Source organism: Pongo abelii, chromosome 10 (assembly GCF_028885655.2).
Source record: "Pongo abelii isolate AG06213 chromosome 10, NHGRI_mPonAbe1-v2.0_pri, whole genome shotgun sequence".
NCBI lineage: Eukaryota > Metazoa > Chordata > Mammalia > Primates > Hominidae > Pongo > Pongo abelii.
The window spans coordinates 97,151,250-97,173,661 of record NC_071995.2 but is presented as its reverse complement, the minus strand read 5'-3'; the positions used below and the strand labels follow the sequence as shown (position 1 = coordinate 97,173,661).

Genomic DNA, 22,412 nt, shown 5'->3' with positions numbered 1-22,412 from the left:
CTTGAGATTAGGAGTTTCAGACCAGCCTAGCCAACATGGTGAAACCCTGTCACTACTAAACAAAAATTAGCCAGGCATGGTGGCACACAACTGTGGTACCATCTACTCTGGAGACTGAGGCAGGAGAATCACTTGAACCCAGGAGGTAGAGGTTGCAGTGAGCAGAGATGGGGCCATTGCATTCCAGCCTGGGTACAGAGTGAGTGAGACTTCCATCTCCAAAAAAAGAGAGAATTTCTAGGAGAGTAGATCTGAAATATTCTTACTACAAAAAAAAAAATACATGAGTGATAGATATGTTCATTCGTTCGATTTAATCATTCACAATATGTGCGTAGATATGTATATCAAAACATTACATTGTACACAATAAATATATACAATTTTAATTTGTCAATTATACCTTAATAAAGCTGAAATAAAAAAGAACTTATGTTGCCTTGTCTCACCCGGCAAAGCTCAATTGGAAGAAACTTCCTTTTCCCTTCTCCAGCAACTGAAAAACCACATCACTGTCTCATGTAGCTCATTTTATTACTGTACAGAAGACCAATTGTGAAAATATTATAATGTAAAAAATGTAATTTCCAATGACATTTCTTGAAATTTTCTTAATGTTTCCTTCTTATTCATTAGTAATTCACTTTCATTGTTCTAAATTATCTTACTTTTGAAGTCGTCTTTTACCATATGCTTTCCAGAAGAACAGTAAAGTGTAGTTAAAAAATAACATAAGGCAGGGTGTGGTGGCTCACGCCTGTAATCCCAGGCATGGATTTAGGAGGCCGAGGTGGGCAGATAACCAGAGGTCAGGAGTTCGAGACCAGCCTGTCCAACATGGTGAAGACCCGTCTCTACTAAAAATACAAAAAAGTTAGCTGAGGTGGGGGCGGGTGCCTGTAATCCCAGCTACTTGGGAGGCTGAGTCAGGAGAATCACTTGAACCCAGGAGGTGGAGGTTGCAGTGAGCTGACATCATGCCACTGCACTCCATCCTGGGTAACAGAACAAGCCTCTGTCTCAAAAAAAAATTAAAATTAAAAAGAAATATAAAATTTAAGATGAATTTTAAATGGTAAGCTTCTAATAAATTTAATCATTGTGATATTATATTTTCTTATAGTGGCATAAATCTGAAGCTATCATGGAACAATTGAAGTCTTTTCAAATAATTGCTCATCTAAAGCGTCTACAGGAAGAAATTAATGAGGTAAAAACTTGGTCCAATAGGATAACTGAAAAACAGGATATACTGAACAACAATCTGACAACGCTTTCTCAAGACATTACAAAAGTAGACCAAAGTACAACTTCCGTGGCAAAAGATGTTGGTCTCAAGATTACAAGTGTAAAAACAGATATACGACGGATTTCAGGTTTAGTAACTGATGTAATATCATTGACAGATTCTGTGCAAGACCTAGAAAATAAAATAGAAAAAGTAGAAAAAAATACAGTAAAAAATATAGGTGATCTTCTTTCAAGTAGTATTGATCGAACAGCAACGCTCCGAAAGACAGCATCTGAAAATTCACAAAGAATTAACTCTGTTAAGAAGACGCTAACTGAACTAAAGAGTGACTTCGACAAACATACAGATAGATTTCTAAGCTTAGAAAGTGACAGAGCCAAAGTTCTGAAGACAGTGACTTTTGCAAATGATCTAAAACCAAAGGTGTATAATCTAAAGAAGGACTTTTCCCGTTTAGAACCATTAGTAAATGATTTAACACTACGCATTGGGAGATTGGTTACTGACTTACTACAAAGAGAGAAAGAAATTGCTTTCTTAAGTGAAAAAATATCTAATTTAACAATAGTCCAAGCTGAGATTAAGGATATTAAAGATGAAATAGCACACATTTCAGATATGAATTAGTTTGACGTTATTGAGATTAGACTAAGGTAATTTTTTTAATGGGACCTCTCATGAGAAGACTGGTAAATCAGAAATAATGATATTTTGGAGTAAAAGTCATTTTATATTTAATCCTATTTTGTACAGTAAAAATAAAACTTTTAAACAGGTTGATTTTCCAAAATAAATATGCTAAAACCTATTTTTGCAACTTTATTTAGCAAGAACTTTATCCATCCTTCTGACATACATGTTGTTACACACACACACACACACACACACAGGAGAAGCAGAATGTGCTAGTAGCATGGGGAGATCTCGAAGGGGCAGGATCTGAATCCCCACTTGCCCTCTCCGGCTGTCAGGGAGCCCAGCATGTGTGTTTGGGGACCTAAATGAAGAACTACCCCTCGGGGGACAGGGCTGCGGCATTCATTATCCAGTTAGAGGAAGAGAAACTAGAAAGGTCACAGACAGTGAGCTGCAGGGGAAAAAAATAAAGTAAGCCTGTCTGGGTCCTTCATGGCTTTAGGAAACAGGGAAAGGAACAGTAGTGTCTCGGTCTATTTGGGCTGGTGTATAACAGTATAGCAAGAACTTTAGGTAGCCTGTAACTAACAAATTTATTTCTCACTGTTCTAGAGGCTGGAAAGTCTGAGATCAAGGTGCTGGCAGATTCAGTGTCTAGTGTGGGCCCACTTCCTGGTTCATAGCACCTTCTAGCTGTGTCCTCACATGGTGGAAGGGGCAAGCAGCAATCTGGGGCCTCTTTTATAGAGGCCCTAATCCTGTCCATGAAGACTCCTACCTTATGACCCAATCACCTCCCACATGTCTCACATTGGATTTCAACGTAGAACTTTGGGGAGACACATTCAGGCCATAGCAAGTAGGTTACTTAATAAAAGGGGTTGGAAAGTGGCTTCTAGAGCAAGGGTTGTCGGGGAGGGTGTAGATTGAAGGGGGCTTGCCAAGCCTCAGACAGACTCTGCCTCAAAGCAACACAACTCATGTGTGATGATGATGTGACCAGAAGTAGCGAAAGCAACTAGAGAAGGAGGCTCTAAGTCTAGGCGCCATGGCTCACGCCTGTAATCCCAGCACTTTGGGAGGCCGAGGAGGGTGTAACACCTGAGGTCAGGAGTTTGAGACCAGCCTGGCCAACATGGTGAAACCACGTCTCTATTAAAAACACAAAAATTAGCCAGGCAAGGTGGTAGGCACCTGTAATCCCAGCTACTCGGAAAGTTGAGGCAGGAGAATCGCTTGAACCCAGGAGGCAAAGGTTGCAGTGATCAGAGATCCCACCATTGCACTCCAGCCTGGGAGACTGGGAGACAGAGCAAGACTACATCTCAGGGGAAAAAAAAAGGAGGCTCTAACAGCATTGGCAAAAGTTTTATCAATTCCAATTACATAAAACTTTAGAAAATGCAAAGTAATCTAAAGTGACAGAAAGTAGATCAGTGGTTGCCTGTTGCATTAGGATTCTCCAGAGAAACAGAGCCAATAGGATGGATGGATAGACAGATGATTGACAGGTAGGTAGGTAGGTAGGTAGGTAGTTAGGTAGGTGGGTGGTGGATGGATGGGTGGATAGATTAGATAGATAGATAGATAGATAGATAGATAGATAGATAGATAGATAGATAATAGATAGATAGATGATAGATAGATATAGAGAGATGATAGATAGATGATAGATAGATTCTAGGAATTGGCTCACATGATTATGGAGGCCAAGAATCCCACAATCTTTCATCTGCAAACTGGAAAACTAGGAAAGCCAGTGGTATAATTCAGAGTGAGTCTGAAGGCCTGACAACCAAAGGAAGTGATGGCATAAGTCCTGGTGCAAGACCAAAGGCCCAAAACCAGGAACACTGATGTCTGAGGTCAGGAGAAGATAGATGTCCCAGTTCAAAGAGTAGCAAATTCACCCTTCTGCCTTTTTGTTCTATCCAGGCCCTCAATGGATGTGATGATGCTCACCCACATTAGTGAGAGTGATCTTCTTTATGCAGTCTACCAAGTCAAATGCTAAGCTCTTCTGGAAACACTGTCACAGACACACCCAGAAATAATGTTTTACCAGCTTTCTGGGCATCCCTTAGCCCAGGCAGGTTGAAACAAAATTATCCATCACAACTGTAGATAGAGATGGAGACAGGTATAGATTACAAAGAGCCACAAGGAAAAGGAGTGAAGGATGTTTATTATCTTCATTGTGATAGATATACGTCAAAACTCATCAAAGTGTACACTTTCTAAATTTTTATTTATTTTTATTTTTGAGACAGGTTCTCACTTTTTCACCCAGGCTGGAGTGTGGTGGTGTGATCATGGCTCACAGCAGCCTTGACCTCCTGGACTCAAATGATCCTTCCACTTCAGCTTCCTGAGTAGCTGGGACTACAGTCTCAAGCCACCATCCCTGGCTAATTTCTTTTTTCTTTTTTCTTTTTTCTTCTTTTTTTTGGTAGAGATGGACTCTCCCTATGTTGCCCAGGCTGGTCTTGAACTCCTGGGTTCAAGTGATTCTTCTGCTTTGGCCTCCCAGAGTTCTGGCATTACAATATACACTTGAAATATTTGTGTTTATATGTGTAATCTCTCATCAATAATGTTTTTAAGTACAATATAATAACCTAAAGTAAACTCACACAGCATTAGCCCCAGTTTCAAATGCCTAGCATGAAGGATATCCAGATCCACAGAGCTAGTCACCTCAAAAATAACAGTTTATGAATTCTGTGTGTTTGTTCTTGTTGTTGTTGTTTTGAGACAGGGTCTTATTTTGTCGCCCAAGCTGGAGTGCAGTGGCATGATCATGCCTCACTGCAGCCTCTTGTCTCCTAACCTCAAGGAATCCTCCCACTCAGCCTCCTGAATAGCTAGGACTACATGAATTCACCACCAACCCCAACTACTTTTTTAATTTTTTTTTTTTTTGTAGAGATGAAGTCTGCCTATACTGCCCAGAGTGGTCTCGAAATCCTGAGGTCAAGCAATCCTCCTGCCTTGGCCTCCCAAAATGCTGGGATCACAAGTGTCAGCCACTGTGCCTGGCGAGTTTATGAATTCTCTTTTATTTTTATTTTTTATTTATTTATTTTTGTTTTTTTGAGACAGAGTTTTGCTCTTGTAGCCCAGGCTGGAGTGCAATGGCACGATCTCGGCTCACTGCAACCTCTGCCTCCCAGGTTCAAGTGATTCTCCTGCCTCAGCCTCCTGAGTAGCTGGGATTACAGGATTGCGCCACCATGCCCAGCTAGTTTTTGTATTTTTAGTAGAGACGAGGTTTCACCATGTTGGCCAGGCTAGCCTCGAACTCCTGACCTCAGGTGATCCACCCACCTCGGCTTCCCAAAGTGCTGGGATTACAGGCGTGAGCCACCGCACTGGGCCTCTTATATTTTTTTGAGAGGGAGTCTCACTCTGTCACCCAGGCTGGAGTGCAGTGGTGCAGTCTCAGCTCACTGCAAGCTCCGCCTCCCGGGTTCACGCCATTCTCCTGCCTCAGCCTCCCGAGTCACTGGGACTACAGGCGCCCGCCACCATGCCTGGCTAATTTTTTTTTTTGTTATTTTTAGTAGAGACGGGGTTTCACCATATTAGCCAGGATGGTCTCTATCTCCTGACCTTGTGATCTGCCCGCCTCGGCCTCCCAGAGTGCAGGGATTCCAGGCGTGAGCCACCATGCCCGGCTGAGTTTACTAATTCTTATATCAGAGTGGCTCATCACCAATCCTTGGGCTTTTTGCCATGGAAAAGTTAAATATGTACTCTGACTTGGTTCACCTTCTCCAAGCTATTGCCAGGAAATATTTCATATGTTCTGTCTTATTTGAAAAATTGATAGCCAGAAACAGTGGCTCACACCTGTAATCCCAGCATTTTGGGAGGCTGAGGCAGGCAGATCACTTGAGCTAATGAGTTTGAGACCAGCCTGGCCAGTATGGTGAATTTCAGCTCTACAAAAAAAAATCCAAAAAAATTAGCCAGTGTGGTGTGCATCTGTAGTCCCAGTTAATGGGGAGGCTGAGGTGGGAGAATCGCTTGAGCCCAGGAGGTGGTCTGCAGTGAGCTATGATCTGCATTCCAGCGTGGGCAACAGTGAGACCCTGTGTCAAAAAAAAAAGAAAGAAAAATTGAGTCATTATTACCAGAAACTTGTGTAGTAGTCAGGATTCTCCAGAGAAACAGAAGCAACAGGATGTAGGGGAAGAGAGAGAGAGAGAGGTTTAAGGAATTGGTTCACATGGATTATAGAGGATGGCAAGTCCAAAATCTGCAAGGTGGGCCATCAGTCTGGATCCTCAACATCAGTCTGGTGTTGCAGTTCAAGTCGGAAGGCAGAATTCCTTCTTGCTTGGGTGGGAGTTGGGGGATCACTCTTTTGTTCTATTCAGGCCTTCAACTGATTGAACGTGGATTGCCACTCACATTAGGGAGGGCAATCTGCTTTACTCAAGGTCCACTGATTAGAATGTTAATCTCATCCAAAAAAACACCCTCATGGGAACATCCAGTAAAATGTTAAGCCAAACGTCTGGACATCATGGCCCAGCCAATTGATGGATAAAATTAACTATCACACCTTATCATTGTCTCACCCTTTTAAAGAAGGCTATGGGATATAGCTTACTTGTGAAATAGTTATCTCACCTATGGCCTGTCTCAGTTCCACCTCTGTCTAGTATTCAGACACTGAGGTTACAAGTACATCTAGAACAGGTTGAACAATATTCCGTGTCCCATTATTTGTGTCCACTCATGGGCCCATGACTCTGGTTCTGCCTCTGGATAAATAGCAGATAGTTTTACCCTTAGTTGTTTCATTCATTTGTTCAAAAACATTTATGAATATGTGTAGAATGCCAGGGTAGGTGCTTCAGTGGATACACAGTGGGCAACTACTAGCTATCATCAAGTGTTCCCTGATCTCACAGAACTTACAGTCAGCCACAATGGGGGTTAGTCAGGGCTCTGTTTTTGTTTGTTTTTTTTTTTTTTGGGACAGAGTCTGGCTCTGTCACCCAGGCTGGAGTGCAGTGGCACAGTCTCGGCTCACTGCACTCCGCCTCCAGGGTTCATGCCATTCTCCTGCCTCAGCCTGGGAGGAGTAGCTGGGACTACAGGTGCCCGCCACCATGCCCGGCTAATTTTTGTATTTTTATTAGAGACAGGGTTTCACCGTGTTAGCCAGGATGGTCTCGATCTCCTGACCTTGTGATCCGCCCGCCTCGGCCTCCCAAAGTGCTGGGATTACAGGCGTGAGCCACCGCACCCGGTCGACAGGGCTCTGTTTTGTTGTTGTTGTTGTTGTTGTTGTTTGAGGTGGAGTCTTGCTCTGTAGCCCAAGCTGGAGTACAGTGGCACCATCTCGGCTCACTGCAACCTCTGCCTCCCGGGTTCAAGCAATTTTCCTGCCTCAGCCTCCCGAGTAGCTGGGATTACAGGCACACACTGCCACACCCGGCCAATTTTTTGTATTTCGGTAGAGACGGGGTTTCACTGTGTTGCCCAGGCTGGTCTTGAACTCCTGAGCTCAGGCAAGCCACCCGCCTCTGCCTCCCAAAGCATTGGGATTGCAGGGGTGAGCCACTGCGCCCAGCCAAGAGTTCTGGTTTTAAGAATCAGCTCGTGAAGGAAAAAAAGAAAGAAAAAACAGGCAGGGCATGGTGGCTCACGCCTGTAATCCCAGCACTTTGGGAGGCAGAGGTGGGGGATCACTTGAGTTCAGGAGTTCAAGACCAGCCTTGCCAACATGGCAAAACCCTATCTCTACTAAAAATACGAAAATTAGCCGGGTGTGGTGGCAGGCGCCTGTAATCCCAGCTACTCGGGAGGCTGAGGCAGGAGAATCGCTTGAACCTGGGAGGTGGAGGTTGCAGTGAGCCAAGACTGTGCCATTGCACTCCAGCCTGAGTGACAAAGCGAGACTGCGTCTAAAAAAAAAAAAAAGAAAAAAGAAAAGGAAAGAAAAAAGGAGGATTTCTTATAAGTATCTCACCAGCATCCCCCCAAAAGAATTGTGGTATAACACGTCCTCCTGGGATCTGGAACAAACGGCCAGCGTCAGTAGAGGCACTTTCTCTACCTCAGGGGCCGTGTGATCTCGGGAGTTGTTCCTGTTTCTCCGTAGACCCACCTCACTCTGCCAACTTGCTTCCTCTGTGGGTCCGCATCGACCAAACGCCAAGCTTGAGAGGAAGTCTTTTTTTTTATTTTTTGAAACGAAGTCTAGCTCTGTCACCCAGGCTGGAGTGCAGTGGCACGATCTCAGCTCACTGCAGCCTCTGCCTCCTGGGTTCAAGCGATTCTCCTGCCCCAGCCTCCCGAGTAGCTGGGATTACAGATGCCCGCCACCCTGCATAGTAGAGATGGGGTTTCACTGTGTTGGCCAGGCTGGTCTCAAACTACTGACCTCGTGATCCACCTGCCAGGGCCTCCCAAAGTGCTGGGATTAGAAGTGTGAGCCACCACGCCCAACCATAATCTTTCTTAAATGCATGTATAGCTCATATTTATTTAATGCTTAATATTAGAATTGTTTTGGTCTTTATTAGTTTGGTTATATTTTCGTGACCAGAAATATGTTGTAGGAACTTAACTCGTTTATATCAACTAGGCTGTGGTAAAAATAGTTTCATTATTTGTGATTTCACTTAACGTAACAGTTTCCAATAACCTATTAACATCAAGTACAATGACATTTTACCGTCAAACTTATCCATGAGTAAAAGTTGGGTATACCATATTTTCAGATGTTAATGCTTCCTTGAGATTTGGCAGTTTTAACCTTGGCTAATATAGCCCTCTAGTGTTAAGATCATGGGTCTTGGAATAATGATATGGCCTGTCACATGAATTATTTTCCATCTTCAAACTTTGCAATACACTGTATTCTGCAAAGCAAGCTGGCCAATTTGAACATCAAATTATTATTCACAGTATTAGGTAGGAATTATATCTTGTGTAAGACACATCCCCAAGGCTCTTTCATTCAGTATAGCAATACTTATTAAGTGACTATTGCATACTACACTTCAGTGTCTATAAAAACACACATGAAAACTTTGGAATAGCTGCTTTCTAGGAAACTTGTCAGGTCACACCTTAATAACCAGGAGATTCATAAACCTTATCAGTGGTGAGGTTAACATCTCATGCACTTCTATGAACACCTCTGAGAATGTGAAGTCAGGGCTGGCTTGTAAAAGACAAATGATTCAACAGATAGTTCGAACTTTTATTTATGTTTTTTAATTTTTACAAGATGCCAATAGTAGCTGGCTTATTAAAGTACATTATTCTTTGATATTTCAGGAAGGCACAGTGTTCAATACAGAGTCCTGTTAAGTTTAAAATAACTTTGTTTCTCAACTATGTGATATCCAGGATTTTTTACAATTACTTTGAGATTTTTCCTCATCAGTAATGCAAAGAAAATTGCAATATGATTATAAATTTTTTTTTATTTTTTGAGACAGGTTATCACTCTGTTGCCCAAGCAGGAATGCAGGGGTGTGATTGTAGTTCATTGCAGCCTCAAACTCCTGGACTCAAGACGATCCTCCTTCAGCTTCCTAAGTAGCTGAGATTACAGGCACGTGCCACCATGCCTGGCTAATTTATTTTTTGTAGAGAGAGGGGGGTCTCACTTTGTTGCCCAGGCTGGTCTCCAACTCCTGGGCTCAAGTGATACCCCGCCTGGGCCTCCCAAAGTGCTGGGGTTACAGGTATGAGCCACTGTGCCCAGCCTGATATACAATTTCTTCCTGAGACAGTCTGGCTCTGTCGCCCAGGCTGGAGTGCAGTGGCACAATCTTGGCTCACTGCAACCTCTGCCTCCCGGGTTCAAGTGATTCTCCTGCCTCAGCCTCCGGAGTAGCTGGAATTACAGGCATACACCACCATGCCTGACCAATTTTTGTATTTTTAGTAGAGACCTGGGGTTTCATCATGTTGGCCAGGCTGGTCTCAAACTCCTGACCTCAAGCAATCCGCCCACCTCAGCCTCCCAAAGTGCTGGGATTTCAGGAGTGAGCTTTTTGCACCTGGCCTGATATACAATTTCTGATGCTAAAGAAGCAATGTATAACTCCTAATTTACCAGTGACTGCTATGTACTTCATTAACATTATGGACATTTCTATCCCAAAAATCATATAGAAATGTTACTTTTTTTTGAGACAGGGTTTCACTCTGTCGCCCAGGCTGGAGGGCAATGGCGTAAACATGGCTCACTGTAGCCTCAACCTCTCGGGCTCAAGCAACAATCCTCCTGCCTCAGCCTCCCAAATAGTTGCGACTACAGGCATGTGTCACCACACCCCTTAATTTTTGTATTTTTTTTTCTCACTATGTTGTTCAGGCTGGTCTCAAACTCCTGGGCTCAAGGCATCCTCCTGCCTTGGTCTCCTAAACTGTTAGAATTACAGGCATGAGCCACTGTGCCCAGCCAGAAATGTTAAACTCACTTTATGGTTTCAGAACAAGGATCAAATAAAATAAAAACATAAAAAATAAAATATGGTTGGCCAAGTGTGGTGGCTCAGCCCTCTAATCCCAGCCCTTTGGACGGCCAAGGCAGAAGGCTCACTTGAGCGCAGGAGTTCAAGACTAGCCTTGGCAACATAGCAAGACCTCATCTCTGCCAAAAATAAAAAATATTAGCCAGACATGGAGGTCCACACTTGCAGTCCCAGTTATTCAAGAGGCTGAGATGGGAGGATCACTTGAGCTTGGGAGATCGAGGCTGCAGTGAGCTATCATCGTGCCACTGTACTCCAGTCTGGCGAAAGAGCGAGAGCTTCTCAAAAATAAAATATGGTCAAAACGGGCCAGACAAGGCGGCTACCTGTAATCCTGGCTGCTTTAGGAGCCTGGGGCAGGAAAGTTGCTTAAGGCCAGGAATCCGAGACCAGCCTGAGCAACAGCAGGACCCGTCTATGAAAAAACAGGAGCAAGTAGTGGCACATCCCAATTGTGTCAGCTAACTGGGAGGCTGAGGCAGGAGGATCACTTGACCCCAGGAGTTCAAGGCTGTACTCCAGCCTGGGCGACAAAGCAAGAACCTTGTTCTCTAGGGGAAAAAAAAAAGTCAAAACATTTCATAAAACTTTCACACAATGGAGGTTTAGTTAAGCTGTTACTCTTCGTTCAATTTTGTTGCACCTATCAGAAGGCATAATTTCATAAAATCAGGATTCCTTGGCGTTTTAACCACTCTCAAAATATTTGATCCTACTGGAAGTTACTATGCAATGCTATCTTGTCTCTGAATCAACATAATTCAACTATCAGTTTCAAATATATATATATATATATACTTTTTTTTTGAGACAAGAGTTTTGCTGTTGTTGCATAGGCTGGAGTGCAATGGTGCAATCTTGGCTCACCACAACCTCCGCCTCCCGGGTTTAAGCGATTCTCCTGCCTCAGCCTCCTGAGTAGCTGGGATTACAGGCATGTGCCACCACTGCAGCTAATTTTGTATTTTTAGTAGAGACAGGGTTTCTCCATGTTGGTCAGGCTGGCCTTGAACTCCCGACCTCAGGTGATCCACCTGCCTCAGCCTCCCAAAATGCTGGGATTACAGGCATGAGCCACTGCGCCTGGCAGTTTCATGTATTCTTACTCCACTGGGTTCTGCTTTATAGTATTGACAGGAAACATTTCATTAAATGAAATGTAAAAAGAACACCAATACATATATATTAAAATTTTCTTACTAGAATCTTTTAGTATAATTTAAAAACCTGAAATGAGAATTCACATCACTTTAAGTGGGCCTCTTACTTGGGTTTTGAGGATGAAGTGGCTTTCTCTCTCAGAAATAGCTTTGAACTGTAACTCTAGTAACTACAGATGGCAGGCTCCATAGCTTGAACACAGCATGTTTTATATCAAGGCCCACAAATAAAACCCATTATAACTCTTAGGAAATAAAACTTGAATCCTGATTGGCAGAACTGCCTCAGTGAGGGCTGGCTAAACTGCATACCCAAAATGTTCTAGATCTACGGTCCACTTTCATGTTGGCTGCACTAACGCGTTTCTACTTGCTGCTCTTACATGTTGACTGACATTCCTCTCAGGAAGAGGTGAAGACTATGTTCCTTTTTTCCTGAATCTGGGACTTGGTCTCTGAGACATCACTGTTGTAACCAAGAGTATGGTAAAAGTGATGTTATGTGACATTGAAGGTAAGTCCTAAAAAGCCAACTCTGCCAAGCTCTATTGGAGCCCCAAAATACCACCTAAGTCCAGCTGCCCTGAAGCCACCATGCTAGAGACTTTGGGGAAAGACTATACCACTAATAGTGAAAAGCACAAAGAGCATCCTTTCAGCTCAGAAGTGAAAAGCTTCATGAGACTCAGAACCAGAAGAGTCTGATACTCCTCAGTACCTGAACTCGATACTCCCGAGTTCTTCACTCACAGAAAAGCATATCATACACCATTAATCTTTGGATGCTTTGCTAACATAGCAAGAAATAATATAGTTGATACTAAGCACCACAGCCACCACTTGGTTGGGGGTTCAGAAGACACCCTACTTTACCTTTTTAAGGTTTGGTCCAAATTTGTACCTACAACTCTTCCTTTTTTCCTGCAGCACAGGTAGAATGTTGGAACCTTTAACAAGTTCAGGCAATGATGATATAAAGAAGTTAACATGCAACTAGCTGCACTGGCTTCTAAATTGAGTTCACTGACCTTACCATGAGTTTGTAGTAACATTTCTCTCCCATCTCTGAAAAAGTTTTTCTCTCCAGGCTATCCGTACGCTTTATGTAGGGACTGTTAACCAACCCACGTATTACACATAAGGACTCTAGGTAAAATCTAGTGTTTGAAAAACAGCATGTTATATATTATACTAGGTTTTTGGTTTTTTTTCCGGTGGTGGGCTGTCATTACAAAAGATTGAACTTTTATATACTTCCTAATCAAACTTGAGGGGAATCCAAACACAAAAACTAATCCACTTTCTAGGAATTCTTTAAAAATGGGCTTAAACCTACAATCCAATCTCGTATGAGTATGATGGAATGCTTTTTCCCCAGTGGCATTCATGTAGTTCAGCTGTCAAGCAGTACCTTTCTTAAAATACCAGACTGAAAATAGTTTAATTTTCTGTAATTTAAAAAGTCAGAGCCGGGTGCAGTGGCTCACGCCTATAATCCCAGCACTTTGGAAGGCTGAGGCGGGCGGATCACCTGAGGTTGGAAGTTCGAGACCTGCCTGACCAACACAGGGAAACCCCGTCTCTACTAAAAATACAAAATTAGCTGGGCGTGGTGGCGCATGCCTGAAATCCCAGCTACTCGGGAGGCTGAGGTGGAACAATCACTTGAACCTGGGAGGCAGAGGTTGCAATGAGGCAAGATCGCGACACTGCACTCCAGTCGGGCAACAAGAGTGAAACTCCGTCTCAAAAAAAAAAAAGTGAGATCTGTGTAAAGAGAATTAGTGTACCTGAAAATTGTTTTCAGCTGTCAATCACTTTGGTCCTTTACTATCATTCTAAGAATCAGCCTAATTTGGGTTACCTTGTCTTACAAATAAGGATTAGCAAACTCACCAACATAAAAACAGTGTAGGACATGCTGCAAAAATCAAAGTATACACTAACATTTACTTGCCAAAATAACCACAAATGACTACACATATTTAACTATAATTAAATCAAGTTTTTAGGAATTTAAAGTCTGCTTCCCTAGAAATACAGGAACTTTGTGTGATAAAACTTGAGACATATGACAATTTCTGAATAGCAACTGGAATATTCAACCAACAATGGTCAGTTTTGTATTTTTTCCTTAACTTATACTTCATTCTTTCCAACTATTTTAAAGCTAAATCTTTTTTTAAGAAGTTTTTAAAATAAGTCACAGGCAAATCATGAAGAGTTAGGTTTATTTCAACAGTAAATTTGGAACTCTTGCCTTAAGCAAGAGTACTACAGTAATTATATCAGGAATAGACAATTTCCTACACTGTCAAATATATAAAAGTTCCTTTTGCACTTTCTTCAACACTGATCAACAAGCAGATTCAGTCCACATTTGCTTTGATCCATCTACTGAGTTAACCCAAGCTTCTTCTTCAGAGACTCTGGCATCTCGGGTGGAGGAGGGCGAGGGAGCCTGAAGTAGACCTTCACGGAGTCATAGATAAACCACTGTAGTGCAGTCAGGGTACCAATCATGATGATACGGGCAAACAGTCCCTTCCATACACCTGGTTCAAACAGGAAACGCAAATGAAAAAAATGCAACATATCCAAAACTGTTGTTCTTTCTTTCAAGAAAAAAACATCATCCTACCTTTAAATCCAAGTCTCTTGAGGACCAGAGAAGCACTGCTACCTTTTTCTTTATTCAACACAGATACCACAGAATCAGCAGGGTGAGAAACAATTGCACAAAAGACTCCAGCTGAAAAAAGATAAAGGATGCCATACAGTGCCAGTTAAAAACAAAACGTCACAGAGCCAATTATCATTTTTATGACTTTAAAATAATATTTTTCTAGCTCTAAAATAAAAATCAGACTCAGGGTGACACGGGTACAGTTATCAAGCTGTCTTGTCTATCCTATGTAAAACGGAACAATCTTTTAAAGTTTTTCAGATTTTATTCAACACTTTCTGTATAAAATTCTTAATAAACAACAACAAAAAAATGGTGCAACAGTAAGATCAATACATTCCCAAGCCTAACAATGACATCCCATAAAACAACTCTTTTAGGAACTAGTTAGCAAATATTTATGAATCCTAAAAAGCATATAAAATGTTATGGGAAGATAAAACTGCATTATAGGCCAGGCACATCACCTGAGGTCAGGAGTTTGAGACCAGCCTGGTCAACACGGTGAAACCCCATCTCTACTAAAAATACAAAAATCAGGCCAGGTGCGGTGGCTCACGCCTGTAATCCCAGCACTTTGGGAGGCCAAGGCAGGAGGATCACCTGGGGCCAGGAGTTTGAGACCAGCCTGGCCAACATGGTGAAACCCCGTCTCTACTAAAAATACTAAAAATTAGCCAGGCATAGTGGCAGACGCCTGTAATCCCAGCTACTCAGGAGGCTGAGGCAGGAGAATCGCTTGAACCCGGGAGGCGGAGGCTGCAGTGAGCCAAGATTGCGCCATTGCACTCCAGCCTGGGCAACAAGGGTAAAACTCCATCTCAAAAAAAAAAACAAAAAACAAAAACAAAAATAAGCCGGGCATGGCGGTGCATGCCTGTCCCAGCTACTTGGGAGGCTGCGGCAGAAGAATCACTTGAACCCAGGAGGAGGAGGTTGCAGTGAGCTATTGTCACGCCACTGCACTCCAGCCTGGGCAACAGAGTGAGACTATGCCTCAGGGAAACCAAAAAAACAAAAACACTGCTTTATGACCTTTGGAATATTTTTCCCTCTCAAAAAACGCCAATAATGGAATGATTATTTGTTCATAATTTCAGACAAGTGTGTTCTAAGTAATTCATACCTATGTAACCTGCTACAAATGTTACAACCAGCTGCTCTGGCTTTGAACATTCACTGCGGGGCTTAGGAACCACAAACTTGTACAGTGCTTCAACAGTACGTTCAAAGCAGGCGAACTTCATCATGGTGTATGGTATCTGTCTCATCCAGAGAGGAGCAACCCCCTTGTAGAATCTAAAACAAGAGACTTGTTTTACACAGTTGCATGTACTCATCTATCAGAGACTGTCATTATTAACAGAAATGTCCGCACACGAGTCGAGTCCTGATAGTAACAAATGGCAGCATAAATGCATGTCATTTCTATCAGAACGTTAGACTAACATGCAGGTATATTTCTCTTACATGCCAATGACTCATGCACCTTTGACTATACAACCAAAAAAGTTGCTGGATGTTTCTTTGACTGGAACCACAAGAAACAAGAAGTTTACAAGTGGAACTCAGTTCAAGATTCATCCACAAAGGTGGATCTAAGGAAGCATGTTGTGGTCATGGAAATTCTTAACTATGAATAGATCACAAGGATACTAACAAGCCCTCCCTAAAAGTTAATAGTAAATGTTTAGGCCAAATATCAAGTCATTTGTAGACTGACAAACGGTCCTTACTCTAGGGAAAAAAAAAACAAACTCAGTCCAGGGCTCAAACCATGTATTAACTTATCTTTACCTCTCAAGTTTATGTTCTACATACAGGTAAATCGACATTAAATGTTATAATCGTCTTTTTAAAAAGTCTAGTAGGCTTAATACTAAAAAATGAAGTTCACAGCCGGACGCGGTGTCTCACGCCTGTAATCTCAGCACTTTGGGAGGCCGAGGCGGGTGGATCACCTGAGGTCAGGAGTTCAAGACCAGCCTGACCAACATGGAGTCTCTACTAAAAATACAAAATTAGCCAGGCGTGGTGGCGCATGCCTGTAATCCCAGCTATTCAGCAGGCTGAGGCAGGAGAATCACTTGAACCTGGGAGGCAGAGGTTGCGGTGAGCCAAGATAGTGCCATTGCACTCCAGCCTGGACAACAAGAGCAAAACTCCGTCTCAAAAAAAAAAAAAAAAAAAAAAAAAAAGCCAGGCGCAGTGGCTCACACCTGTAATCCCAGCACTTTGGGAGGCCGAGGTGGGCGGATCATGAGCTCAGGAGATGGAGACGGTGAAACCCCGTCTATACTAAAAAATACAAAAAATTAGCCGGGCGCAGTGGCGGGCGCCTGTAGTCCCAGCTACTTGGGAGGCTGAGGCAGGAGAATGGCGTGAACCCGGGAGGCGGAGCTTGCAGTGAGCCAAGATCGCGCCACTGCACTCCAGCCTGGGTGACAGAGCGAGACTCTGTCTCAGAAAAACAAAACAAACAAACAAAAAATGAAGTTCACTTAAAATAAGTACTTCCATAGTATAAATTTTTAAGTGTTTACTTACGCTTTTAGGCCTTCTTCTTTATACATTTTGGGAGCTGCATCCCTCAAAGTGTTGGCATAACCTGGCTGGGTTTGAATTCGAACCTTAGCAGCTTCCATAGGAGCCAGGGCAATGTCAGCAAAGAATTCAGCACTGGCAGAGGCAGCCAAATATAGTGATGTGCGCCAGAGATAAGTATTCTCCTAAAATCCAAAACACAAGGAAGGGACGTGAATTGCTGTCGTATTGGTTTTCAATTGAAGTGACAGTTCTAGAAAACAACTAAGCTTCAGACATTTTATAAAGTAACACAGGATGATATGGAATATATATGTGGTCTCTCATAACCTCCTTAACAAAACACGTAACTATGTGAACAACGTGAATGTTCAAAAAATATCTAGATGCCATGTACAGTTAGCCCTGGAACTACGCAAAGGAGTCCCAGAGCCTTTCTCTAAAAAACTCAAAATCCAACTTACTTAGAAAACAAGATAGTATATTAAAAGGAGAATTGTAATTTAATGAAATACATTTTATTTATCAACCTGTCTCTGCTGACACAGGCTTACGATTTAAAACAAGTTGCTCACTTTGTAGGACCATTTTCTTCAGTGCTAAAATAAGGCAGGACAGACAAAAATCTAAGAACACTCGGAAAGTCTTTAAACACTCGGAACGTTCAATTTTAAAGTTAATTACATACCTCTCCAAGCATGTTGCTATACAAGACTTTAAAGACTTCATAAAAGCCAAACTTGCAGAGTCCCTGCATGGAGTAGCCAAGGAAAGTCGGAGCCCATCCTTTAGCCAAACCACGAACACCATCCTCTTTAAGTGTAACTGAGAATCCGTTAAATATGCCCTTGTACTTTTGGGGGTCCACCTTTATTTAAAACAAGAAAAAAAAAATTAAATGCGCCAAACAGCTAACATAAAAATTTAATCTCATGATTATTTTTGTTTGGGTTCCATAATAAATTTCAGCAACTACACAAAAGGTAACTACAGTAGTTCCTGCCAGGCACGGCGGCTCACATCTGTAATCCCAGCACTTTGGGAGGCCGAGGCAGGTGGATTACCTGAGCTCAGGAGTTCAAGACTAGCCTGGGCAACACAGGGAAACCCCATTTCTACTAAAATACAAAAAATTAGCCGGGCATGGCGGCGTGCACCTGTAATCCCAGCTACTTGGGAGGGTGAGACAGGACAATCGCTTGAGCCCGGGAGGCGGAGGTTGCAGTGAGCCACGATGGCACCACTACACTCCAGCCTGGGCAGCAGAGCAAGACTCCATCTCAAAATAAAAAAAAAAAAAAAAAAAAGAAATACAGTAGCTCTCCCTTATCCAAGGGTTCATTTTCTGTGGCTTCAGTTATCCAAGGTCAACTGACATCTGAAAATATTAAGATATTTTGAGTGAGGAACTACATTCATATAACTTTTATTAGTTTATGCTTAGAACTGTTTATTATTGTTCATTTGATTACTTTTATAAATAGAAACTTTTGTACATTAAGGTCTAGCTTTCTGTGTCAAACTTAAGTCTTAGAGTGATAGTTAAGAGGGTAAAATTTCAACAAAAATACATAACAAAACTGATTCTTAAGAGATTTCTTACCACCCAACTCCTACTACTTTTTTTGTTTGTTTGTTTTTTGAGTCTTGCTCTGTAGCCCAGGATGGGGTGCCATGGTGTGATCTCAGCTCACTGCAACCTCCACCTCCCAGGTTCAAGCGATTCTCCTGCCTCAGCCTCCCAAGTAGCTGTGACTACAGGCGCGCCACCATGCCCAGCTAATTTTTGTATTTTTAGTAGAGATGGGGTTTCACCATGTTGGCTAGATTGAGTTCTGATCTCAAACTCCTGACCTCAAGTGACCCATCCGCTTCGGCTACCCAAAATGCTGGCATTTCAGGTGTGGGCGACCATGCCTGGCCCACCTCCTACTTTTTAAAAGCTACTGTCTAGATAATAGATATAACTGTATTCCTAACATATGCTAGTTCTTTAAGTAGCTTATAGCATAAAGTTTTGTGAACACTAAACAAACTAAACACAAGTTTTTAAAAAAAGCACATAAACTAAATTCACTTCAAGACATGCATAACATGTTTTAGCAAAGGTACATTTCATATCCATTACATTAACTAATGGCGGGGGGGAAAAAGCTTATCTATTTCTGTCAGTACTAGAAGGGATGGTATACATCACCTTCCTCTCCCTCCTAATATTTCAAATTCATTTCTCTTTTAGGTAAGTAGACTTCTAATCCTGTGTGGAACAAATAAATTTTTGATGTCTTGTTTTTGTTTCAATAATCTTAATTAAAAGATATTCAAATTATTTAAAAATGTTATGTAAATATACAAGAGGCTAATCTGACAAAATTTTCATACTAAGATATTAAGAGCACTTTAAATAAAGCTACATGTACTCTTTGCCTTGGTCTTATTAGTAGATAAAGGACATTGTTACTTCACATAATACACAGACTTGTTTACCCACTCCAACACATAGGTGCTTGTAAAATGACTATTTGGGGCACTAGTAAGCTTGAAGAACTCCGGCCAGAAGTGAAGAGCAGCAGCAAAGAGCCATTTACAGCCAGAGTCTAAGAGTGAATAATTGACTCAAACAATAGAGGCATTTATTGGATTTAAAACACTAGTCAAAATAAAGCCCACAATTTAAAGAAATTCTAGTTCGGTTTCCTACTGAAGTTTCTAGCAGTTGTGATGTCTTCAAATTCTCATTTGTGAAGTGCTTTAAGATTTTATTTAGATTTAAGTCACATGAAAGATACTTTCAATGTTGTCATCTCAATACAAACCTGCATACGGCATTTCACTAAATCCAGGGGAACCACAGCAGTGTGTGTCAGACCACAACTTAAGACCCCACCAAAGCCACACAGTGCATAATACTTCGCGGAGCCAAATTCACAACTGTACTCTGTAGTAAGAGAAGACACACCATGCATTTTAATATAAAACTCATGTTACTGGTCATAAACTTACCTCCTGGACAGTTAGGTTTCCACACAGCTTGTTAGTAGATGACTATATCTTATAACTTAACAGTCAGTCATGCTTCAATATGCTCTAGTCCAGCATGCAAAACAAACCTGCATTCTGCATTTAACCAGATCTAGAGGAACCAATGCTGTATGTGTTGTGCCACAGCTAATAATTCCTCCAAGTCCACAAAGGATAAAGAATCTGCCAGATCCATAGTCACAGCTATACTGCTCTGATTGGAAAAAAAAAAAAAAATCAAGTAAGTATTTCTTCAGAGATGACTAAGGCCACTGGAATGAAAGAAAATGTTTCCCTGTGAAATACTATTATCACAGCTGAATAGCTCTGGCCACAATTAAGTGGCTTAAAAAAAAAATTCACTGCCAAATTCAGATCATTTAAAAATTATGAGGGTTCTGTATCTGATACTATTAATAGCTCGTATTCTGCCATACTAATTTTTTTTAAAGTTTTCTACATTAACGGATTTTACAATTAAAGTCAAACTTCAAATTATTAACCACTGGTAAGAGCACACTTCAAAGTACAAACGAAACTCAGAAAGATCACTCGACATGTAAAAGGCTTGCAAACAACTTCAAAGCTTATCCTAGCCACTAACCAATACTATCCCCACTTAAGAACTCCTGTAACATAAAAACAGATACGCATAAATTCCTGCAGTCAAATACATTTAATACACGAATAATGTTAGCTTTAACTTTTCAACTGAACGACAGATAGTGTAAGTAAGGACTCTCTATCCATACTAAAGACATAACAGAAGCACATGAATGATTTAAAGAAAAAAATCTTTCGATTTTACAGGCACAAGGTAGATAACATTCTTGGGACTCCTACAATTCGGTTTTCAGGTTTCTCTGTATGTACATACTTCACTAGGATTTAAAACACACACAACTAAGTTAAAGCTGGGCCCAACCACCAAGAATCCCAAGAGATAATCACACCAAAGGGACGCCCACCAATTATCTCCTTTCTATTGCCTATGTAGGGCTGCAAGCTGCCTCCTCCAGTCGCATGAAAACAGGACATCTAGTTATCTCATATACAATTAAGTGCAAAAATGACTGACCTGGCGTCGACAAATATAAAACTTAGGAAACGACTATTTTTAAGAAAACTAAGGGCAAATCAAAGGACAGGTAATATAGTTAGTAGAACTATGGGTGGTCAGTAGTTTCGGGAGGAGACTTTACCCAATACTTAGTTGGCTGACCAAGCGAGCTCAAGGCAGAGAAGGAGCTAGTCATGGCCTCTCTTCCCTCGGGGACATGGAGGTCACGAAGGGACACAGGGCCTCAGCCCTTCCACGCCCTTGAGGGAAGGCCAAGTACCTGACACCTGCCTATGGTGGAAAAGGCCGATATCCCAGGGCAAGCAACTGGGCGCCGTCCTACGATGCAGCGGGCTGGACTCGTCCTTCCCTGTCCTGCAAGCCGGGTCCAGGCCTCAAACGCTGGGCGGACCACGAGTAGACCACACGACTGTATTGGGCAGGGTCTGATCTCACCTTCCACAGCGGCGGCTGCCAGGTTGCGAGGGCGGCGGGGCTGACCCGTGGGCCCTGGGGGACTGCTGCGGAAGTCCCCGAGGCCATCGTGCACCAGCTGCAAATGTGGCGTGTTGAAGGGGTTCGCCCGCGCCAGGTGCGCCACGGACGAGAACATCTTTCTAGGGGAAGAGGGAGCGACGGTTAGAGGACAGGCGAAGCGCCGGTTAATGTTACCGGCGCCCTGGAACCCCAACCGGGGCCTTTTCCTTCCCGCCTCCACGCCCTTGAAGAGGTCACGGCGGCCTTCGAAAGACGCTGCTCCCGGCTGGGCCCACCGCCAAAGCAGCGGCCCCACAGGGGCTCTGGGCTCCGCTCCCCACACCCGCCACAGGGGAAGGCCCGGCCACACTCACTCCCTAAGATGGCGACCACACAACCACTCCCTTGGAAAGGCTGCGGCTCACAGAGGCCGAACGTCCTCCGGCCCCTAAAATGTGTGCCCTTCGCGCGTCGTCGGCGTGACGCAAACAGCGCGTCACTGCAAGTACGCGTCGCCCATTGGTGGAGAAGAGCGCCGAGCCCGAGCGTCATCGCGTTCTCCTAGCAACCTTATTCCCGCCCCTGCCCGCCCCAGCTCTTCCGCCCGGCTTGTGCGCAGGAGAAATCGTTCTGCGCAGGCGCGTGTTCCGGGTCTGTATTTTTTGAGAGGGGCTGGGCTCGGGCTCTTATCCTGCTCGCTTTGTCCCTTCACTTTCAGGTGTCTCTCCTTGACCACGGGCTTCAGTTCGCTTCACTTAAGTGAATCACAGTATCTAGTAGTCACTTAAAAAACAAAACAAACACGAATGCTTGATAATATATTTAGGTGTTGGAGTTAGAACATCACTGCAGTACTTTGTGTCACAACTTCTGCCATTACAGTACTTTTTAAAATAAGTTCCATCCATTGACATTAAACATAAGTTGTCTGTATTTTTCATCAGACTCCTGGAGAATATTTTAAAAAGAAATGTGCAGCAAGAGGTCTTAAGACAGCTTGCCGCGTTATCACAATAATCTACAGAACACGTTGAAACATTGAACACCTGAGATGTTACGGCGATGA

General features: G+C 42.7%; 2 protein-coding genes and 1 non-coding gene across 5 annotated transcripts in view; 1 reads left to right on the top strand and 2 right to left on the bottom strand.

The window, feature by feature from the left end:
* IKBIP (IKBKB interacting protein) overlaps positions 1-2,060 on the top strand; it is a 31,661-nt gene extending 29,601 nt beyond the window's left edge. For both annotated transcript variants that reach the window (XM_024256525.3, XM_054528162.2), the window contains one exon: positions 1,124-2,060. In XM_024256525.3, the coding sequence (XP_024112293.1) occupies positions 1,124-1,879 (756 nt within the window). In that variant the 3' untranslated portion in view covers positions 1,880-2,060. The remainder of the gene's footprint in view (positions 1-1,123) is intronic.
* An 11,712-nt stretch (positions 2,061-13,772) lies between these two features.
* Positions 13,773-21,834, bottom strand: SLC25A3 (solute carrier family 25 member 3). 2 transcript variants are annotated; one of them, XM_024256233.3, is made up of 8 exons: positions 21,721-21,834; positions 21,326-21,482; positions 19,605-19,726; positions 17,477-17,656; positions 16,792-16,973; positions 15,371-15,543; positions 14,200-14,310; positions 13,773-14,113 (listed from the first exon to the last, which is right to left on the bottom strand). In XM_024256233.3, exons 2-8 carry the CDS (start codon positions 21,480-21,482, stop codon positions 13,953-13,955), a joined length of 1,086 nt encoding a protein of 361 aa, XP_024112001.1. In that variant the 5' UTR covers positions 21,721-21,834; the 3' UTR covers positions 13,773-13,952.
* Positions 15,612-15,857, bottom strand: LOC112135986 (small nucleolar RNA SNORA53). The gene has a single exon (XR_002917201.1). It is a non-coding gene; the product is annotated as a small nucleolar RNA SNORA53 (small nucleolar RNA).
* Positions 21,835-22,412: the final 578 nt, after the last annotated feature.

Coding starts and splice junctions, on each gene's coding strand:
- SLC25A3 (XM_024256233.3), bottom strand. CDS start 21,482: ATGTTCTCGTCCGTGGCGCACCTGGCGCGGGCGAACCCCTTCAACACG. Junction 19,727..21,325: donor GGCAGCCGCCGCTGTGGAAG/GTGAGATCAGAC, acceptor CTCTTACTACAG/AGTACAGTTGTGAATTTGGC. Junction 15,544..16,791: donor AAAGAAGAAGGCCTAAAAGC/GTAAGTAAACAC, acceptor CTCTTGTTTTAG/ATTCTACAAGGGGGTTGCTC.